The 7,086-nt window shown below is 40.0% G+C and overlaps 2 protein-coding genes across 5 annotated transcripts; one reads left to right on the top strand and one right to left on the bottom strand.

Moving 5' to 3' along the window:
* Positions 1–1,074: 1,074 nt before the first annotated feature.
* Positions 1,075–1,671, top strand: LOC108759323 (dnaJ homolog subfamily C member 24). Its single transcript, XM_018504688.1, has 2 exons — positions 1,075–1,146; positions 1,208–1,671. Exon 2 carries the CDS (start codon positions 1,213–1,215, stop codon positions 1,621–1,623), a length of 411 nt encoding a protein of 136 aa, XP_018360190.1. The 5' UTR covers positions 1,075–1,146; positions 1,208–1,212; the 3' UTR covers positions 1,624–1,671.
* Positions 1,672–1,950: 279 nt separating this feature from the next.
* Positions 1,951–6,937, bottom strand: ago (F-box and WD-40 domain protein 7). Of its 4 annotated transcripts, none has more exons than XM_018504720.1 (9): positions 6,880–6,929; positions 5,723–5,973; positions 5,288–5,520; positions 5,102–5,204; positions 4,443–4,958; positions 3,943–4,350; positions 3,539–3,854; positions 3,303–3,457; positions 1,951–2,800 (listed from the first exon to the last, which is right to left on the bottom strand). In XM_018504720.1, exons 1-9 carry the CDS (start codon positions 6,926–6,928, stop codon positions 2,750–2,752), a joined length of 2,082 nt encoding a protein of 693 aa, XP_018360222.1. In that variant the 5' UTR covers position 6,929; the 3' UTR covers positions 1,951–2,749. The 4 variants fall into 4 exon arrangements, with proteins under 4 accessions (XP_018360222.1, XP_018360223.1, XP_018360225.1 ...); XM_018504721.1 differs by lacking the exon at positions 6,880–6,929 and adding an exon at positions 6,306–6,498; XM_018504723.1 differs by having other exon boundaries at positions 1,952–2,800; positions 6,526–6,937.
* Between the last annotated feature and the right edge of the window lie 149 nt (positions 6,938–7,086).

The raw sequence follows: 7,086 nt of genomic DNA, 5'->3' as shown, positions 1-7,086 counted from the left end.
ATTAAGGATCTTATGAAAGTTTCAAAACTGCTTTTTCTACCGAACGTAGCCAATGAAATATCGGTTACGTAAGGATCTTATGAAAGTTTCAAAACTGCTTTTTCTACCGAACGTAGCCAATGAAATATCGATTACGTTTAGAAAGTGTGCTATCAGCGCTATTGTATCATTTTATTTTTGTCTTATTTATTGTTCATTAAGTATGAAACAAGGATAAAATGATGCAATGGCTCCTAAACGCTGGCATTGTAAGTCCGGATCTACAATAGGTGTTTTATGCCTTATGCCGTAAGAAACTGACCAATTACAGTCGAATCCGAGAAGAATAAGCGACTGTGATTCGCCCATTTCTTATGGCTTAAGGCTTAAAACCCTATTGTAGATCCGGACTAAACGGCACAAGAAACAAAAATTAAATTAATTGAATATTACATAATGATGATCGAATTGACAATGAGATCAAAGATCGAGATAATTTTTTATCAACTTTTTATTACTGCATTTTCTTATTTTTATCAACATGAGAAAATACGGTATTAAAAAATTCTGAAAAAATTCTCAGAACTTTACGAGAAGAAAATAAATAATTTTTGTCTCTTGCAGTTTTTGTGTAAAGTTGATAGTATTTGAGTAAAAAAATTATTCAAAACCAATATTTTGCAATTTTTAGTAATTAATATCTTGATAACTATTGCGAAAATTGCAAAATGGTGAAGGACTTTTCGACTCAGTTTAATCTGCTCTATTTACACAAAAGTGATTGGCAAAATAGGTCGGGATACCCTGTACAGGAATACGCCGAGCGGCCGAGAAAGTACATTTTCGGTTTTCGGTCGCTTGTAACAAGCGACTACGATACTAGAAGAAGCGAGACAGCGAGAGAGAGCGGCTCTTCGTTCTAATACTCGCTTGTAGAGCGAGAAAGACGGGCGCTGTCTCTCGCTGTCTCGCTCGCTCTCGCGGCGAAGACGGCCGACTCGATGCTGGTAGATGTCTGCTTAGTGGGGGTACAAGTGGTGGGGCTGGTTTTCCGTGTTGCTGGGAGCCAAATGTGCATCACTGGATCCAACCAATCATGTGGACAGCCCCGAAAGCCACATATAGGTTAGCCACAAAGAAGAATAGTATTCTATTCTAGGACGTTTGATCCGGTTATCCGGTCTCTCCGGAATCAGGACCACTCAAATAAGATGCTCTAGGACGTTTATAAAGATGCCATTAAATTACTACAAAGTGCTCGGCTGCAGCAAGGACTCCACTCAGGAGGACATTAAGCATGCTTATCATCGACGCTTATTGCAGTTTCATCCCGATAAAAATGATGCCGTGGATATTCAAGAATTTCATGACGTCAAGGAAGCCTGGCGAGTGCTCGGACATCCACAGTGCAGGAAAAAGTATGATGCAGCTTGCAAACAGGAACAGTTAGAGAAAGAAGACAGTCCTGTGTACGCGCGTCTCACGCCGAACAAACTTGAAGAATCTGATCTTGAGGACACATTGTTTTACCGCTGCAGGTGCGGCGAAAATTATTTCATTGAACGAGAAGCTCTTCGGAAAAAAAACACTGTGCTCCAAGTGATGTGCGACGGTTGTACACTTATTATCATTGTTGAAACATAGCACATTGTGTGATAATAGTTTATACAATAAAATAATCTTTGACAGCATCTATAGACTTTTTTAAAGAAGCCTATAAAATGACATTATTTTTTTTATGCAAGATAAAATTAAAAATGCGCTTTCTCTTTATCATGTAGTACGACAAGATAATACTCACAATATATAGAAAGAGGTCGAAATCGAACATTTATTTTGTACAAAATATGTTTTTTTAGCACAAGAACATGTGTACAGTTGTAATAAATTTAAAAAAAAAAACAAAATCTAAAATATCAGCAACATCTTTTTTCTATTTCTTATAAAAAAATGATACAACAGGTAACACATTCTTATAATATAAACTATTGAGCAATATACAAATAAACACGACACCTAGTCTAACCTAGGTCCAATAATAAAGATGCATTTGCACAAATTGTATTATTTGATAATGTCGTTCATGTTCATGACATGATTCAGTAGAATCCATATAAAATTCGTCAATGACAAATGATGCAATGTTTCTAAGTCTTCATTATACAATTCACACTAAATGTAAAGATCTGGCTAATACAAATATTCTTCCTTTATCAAATCAATATTGAACGTTTTAAACATTGTAATCAACAAAAACAAAGATTTAAAAAAATACCACCCTGTTCTATATAAGCTTGTACTCGTTCACTGTTTTTGTAAATCTGTATTGCACGCGAATAAGTGCGCTATATCTGTATATTGCACCATGATGAAGTGAAACAATATCGCGATATTGGAAGAAGTAGCTTTTCAATTGCAAAAAGAGAAAATTATTCAACGAATTTTTGAATCGTTTTACTTCAATATTGCCGAAAGATCATTCTCTTCCAATAAATGTCAATCGTATGAAAATATTGGCTCGTAAACATTTATAAAAATATTTGTTTTTAACCAGATCAATGTTTATAAGAAAGTAAAGTCTAAATTACATGATCAGGAAATATCGAAGCTGACAATTTGACAAAATTAATGTTGCAATATATAACAAACGTTTGAAATTTCTCGTAAAAAGATCTGTATGATCTCTTCGAAAGAGGTGAATTGTCGTCGACAGTTTTCTTGCTCCAGGAGGTATGAGATTCTTCGATTAATGTCATTTTGCCTTGCAGTTTCAGTACGTCTCAGTCGCCTCGATTTCGTCTGCCACCGTTGACAAATGCTCCTAAATGCCCACATAATAAACCTGTTATACTTACAATGAATCTCGTTAGGGATGTTTGCTACTTTTGCATCGTCGATGATTCTACTGAATCGTTATAACAGCGAAAATTCAGAAGTACACTGATAAGCTCCTCGCCCCCCCTCCCCCCTCCCCCCTCCCAATAAGTTCAGGAGTCTTATAAATCTTACGTTTGTACACCACAACAATGCGCGAGCGCTCCAGCAAAACGACATAATTATAATTTTTTCAACGGGCACTTTGAATCCATCTGAAGATACCTCTCTTATTGCCTTCAGTTTTTTCCCTTTCCTCCCATTCCCCCAACCCCCGCAAAAACTTTGCCCAATTTTACGTCGCGTACACAGTCTTATCACAATCACACCATGTAATACATAAATCATTGTACAGCGTGGATTAGTTTTTAGACTACTTAATTGAAAATATGTACAGAAGTCGTACAAAGGGAGCGATTGGATCCAAGTGGTGGAGCTCACTATTTTACCTCAACGTCGAAATCGAGGACAAGCAGTTTTGTTTCCTCGGTACCATTACGACTACCTACTGCACACACTAGTTTCGTATCACTCGCTCGAATCCTCCACACAACACCGCCGCTACCACCACTTTCCAGAGCAACTAGATTCCTAATGAAATCACCTGTGAACACAACACATGTTGTTCTTAACAATCGATGCCCATTCTAATCGAAAATAAATGGTGATAAAAAAATATACAAACCAGTCTTAACATCCCAGAGTTTTACTGTACCATCGTCAGAGGACGTAATCACAAAATGGCTATTGAACTGAAGGCAAGTAACTGCCGATTGATGTTTGTTCGGACCAGAGAGAGTTTGAAGGCAGTGACCGCTAACAATGTCCCATACTTTAACGGTAGAATCAGCATTGCCTGACACTAAGATATTATTGCGCAACTCCATCCCCGAGGTAAGAGATTGATGGCCCATCAGAGTATGTCTACAAGCACCTGTTTCTACCTCCCACACTCTTATACTCGTGTCCAATGATCCGCTAACAACGTGCACACCGTCGAACTAACAGGAAGGAAACGGCAAACGGACATTTGTCAATCCCGAAAGAGATGAAAAGCAAATCTAAGAGTAACACATATAATCCACTTACCTGGAGGGAATAAACACGGTTAGTATGTCCTTGTAAGGTATGAAGGCACTCCTCACGTTCCGGATTCCAAACTTTGACCATATAGTCGTAGGCACCACTGACCACCAACTTTCCATCATATTGCACACATCTAACTGCCGCTAGATGCCCCACTAGCACATGTAAGCACTCCCCTGTGTCCACCTGCCACACTCTTAGTGTCGCGTCTCTACTACCACTGACGACCTTGTTACCGTGTAGATGCATACACCTAACTGTTGATGTATGACCATACAATGTATAAATACACTGGCCAGTCTCTGCGTTCCACACTTTCAAAGTACGGTCTGTACTGCCACTGATAACAATTGTGCCAGACATCTGCGAAGACCACACACCCCCGGTATGCCCAACCAATGTCCGTAAGCACTGAAATAGTGTGAAAAAAACATAGGATATACATAATCTCCTCTCTTGTTGCTAACAATTAAATCTCGTATCATTACGCATTTATAATTTACCTTGCCTGTAACAGCGGACCATACTTTGAGTGTATTGTCATCTGAACCACTGACTATCCGATTGCCAGAGAATTGAAGGCATGTAATAACATGGTCGTCATGACCTTTCAACACTTTCGGTGTACGGATCGGCTTCGTCCTCCAATTCATTTTAATATTGTGCTGTCGCATGTAAGCCTGCTTCCACGGTGACGAGTGGCTACTGTTTCGACAGTTCTTTCGTTTCGGTGGTGGTAGATCTTTCAAGTCCTCTATACCAGCTGCCTTGCACTTCTCTTTCCACAGTAGATTGTCATCAGCTAGGAATCGCCAATTTCGGCAGGTTTGGGCAGCCCTCAGGAGATCCTTCGGCTCCAGAAATGCCAATACCGACAACGCCAACTCTTTCGGCAATAGCGATATAAAATCTCGTTGAAACTGCGGCTCTATCACCTGCATCATGTGACGCACCTGTGTGGGCTCGCATCTCTCTATTAGTTCGTCTATTGCTAACATCCTTTCCGCGTTTGACCATCTCTGCAATAAGTATCATTTTCACTTACTTTTTAAAAAGACCTGGATATAATTGATCACATTATTTTCTCTAACTCTATCGACATAATTTTTTGTTACTATTACAATATATAATAAAAATATTAATATTATTTATATATAAATACTTGAAATTGCAGAAGCCAACTGCTCATTTCTGGAGGAGGATTATCCTTGGTAGGAATGACACATCTCACGTGTTTACCTTTATCATCTAGCTTTCTTGCAGTCCTAAAACAGAAGGGAGGTATTAAAATGTAAAAACATATACCTATGTATAATTATATTTATGTAACAAGAAATATAATACATACATTGTATGAGACTTTTCTTCTGGATTAAGTTTTTTACAAGGTAGACAACACTCTGTTTCACTTTTTCGCTTTCTCTGAGGCTGAACAGCATCCGATGGCACACAGTTATGCGATACTGGACTCTGAACTTTTTCTGAGAGAACCACTTGAGACTGTGACATAGGTGACTGGCAATTGTTGCTCTCAACTTCTGCTGTACACTCGGTATCGCAGAACAATCCACTATCGCTGATCTAACCGACAAAGAGTTAATTAGAAAGACAGTTCACTTTGTAGTCATAAAGTTATTTGTAGTCAATAAGAAGGAAGTTATTGTTTGCCTTATTTACAAAATTTAACATTATTTACAAAAATAAAGCTGAAGGAAAGGTTACCACTTCAGCTTGCTCTATAAAAAAAAAAAACAATATACAAACCAAACTGGTGCTGACTTACTTCGCTTTCTCCTTCGCTACTCTCTTCATCACCCTCCTCCTCATCATCTCCATAATCTTCGGATTCCTCGTCTTGTGGTAACACTGAATGCATAGGATCCAAGGAACTCGGTCCTGGAACTCCCTCGATTCCCTCAATTGGACTAGGACTAGCACCGCCTAGCTTATTATTGTCAGATATATTGTTGGAGGATGAAGGAGGGACAGACATTACTATACGTAGTGTTGGGTTTATAGGTATAGTAACTGTACCTAAGCACAAAGGTCAGCCATTAGCATAATTAGAATACAAATTGATATGCGATATCTTTTACTTCATTTGTTATTTTCGTACACAAATAGATGATAATTTCGATCGTCATGTGAGAATATTTTTACATGATGTAAGAATATTCTTACATCATGATTTTAACATGCGATTTTAATGGAAAACAGCGTGTCGTTATCTCATCCTATCGCGAGATCGGAATTTCGAGCTGATCGAAAATAAGTTTAAAAAAAAGGAAAAGAAGTCAGATGAAACTCGCGAATGAAAATCCGAGGAATGACTAATTATCACCGTTGCCGCGAGGATTCAACCCAACCTTGAATCCTCCGCACCGTAAACACGCGGTCGCGATTCATAACTCAACATGTATATTGTAAAATATTGCGATCGGACGAAGGTACACTGATAACGACGAGCTGATGGCCACACCCCATGTATCCTCGTAAACGACGCGACGCGGATTCGCGACAAGCTGCGTGCGACAAAAGGGATTACGAGAAGCTGCGTAAAACGTAAAACAGGGGAGGGGTCTATACTTGGGACGAGCGCCGTTCCCGGTCGTCAGCCTTTTTTGGTCGATCGACGACGACGGTCCCCCGACGTGATGGGGGTTGTTAGGGGTCCGGTCCGTCCGGTGCGTGTCGGTGATGTCGGTGACAACGTGATGCCTCTATCAAAGGAGCATGGCATTCATCTCTCTCGTGTGCGGTGCAGGTGGAGACGATCTTAGGTTAGAAACACGGGAGATACGCGGCGATGTAAACGGGAAGAGAGGGTGGCGTGAACCTAGAGTAGCGCGGACGTCGAAAGGAAGGCGAGTGACGGACGTAAACACGACGAGCGGGGCGAATCCATCGGGCGGCCTCCTGGCGGCTCTACCAGCTTTTTACCTCCGCACCTCCCGACTTCGCACACCACACATTCGCACAGCAGGTACATACGCACATGTACGCGACATCAGGCAGACATCAAGGCGCGCGCGCATGTAAGCTTCCTAAAGCACATCCTAGGCTACGTTCCAAAACTTCCTCTCCGAGAAAGATTTTACTTTGTATGCTATATGTCACGTGTACTGTATATTTCGAGTAAAATTTTCC

This window comes from Trachymyrmex cornetzi, unplaced genomic scaffold (genome assembly GCF_001594075.2).
Source record: "Trachymyrmex cornetzi isolate Tcor2-1 unplaced genomic scaffold, Tcor1.1 scaffold18, whole genome shotgun sequence".
NCBI lineage: Eukaryota > Metazoa > Arthropoda > Insecta > Hymenoptera > Formicidae > Trachymyrmex > Trachymyrmex cornetzi.
Note: the sequence above shows the minus strand (reverse complement) of the source record. Positions and strands in the feature narration are given on the sequence as shown.

What these genes read in the sequence shown, in the direction of transcription:
- LOC108759323 (XM_018504688.1), top strand. Translation starts at nt 1,213, where the DNA reads ATGCCATTAAATTACTACAAAGTGCTCGGCTGCAGCAAGGACTCCACT.
- ago (XM_018504720.1), bottom strand. Translation starts at nt 6,928, where the DNA reads ATGTACCTGCTGTGCGAATGTGTGGTGTGCGAAGTCGGGAGGTGCGGA. An exon ending in GTAGCGAAGGAGAAAGCGAA is followed by an intron (nt 5,521 to 5,722) that starts GTAAGTCAGCAC and finishes TTTGTCGGTTAG; the next exon opens with ATCAGCGATAGTGGATTGTT. An exon ending in GTTGGCTTCTGCAATTTCAA is followed by an intron (nt 4,959 to 5,101) that starts GTATTTATATAT and finishes TACTTATTGCAG; the next exon opens with AGATGGTCAAACGCGGAAAG.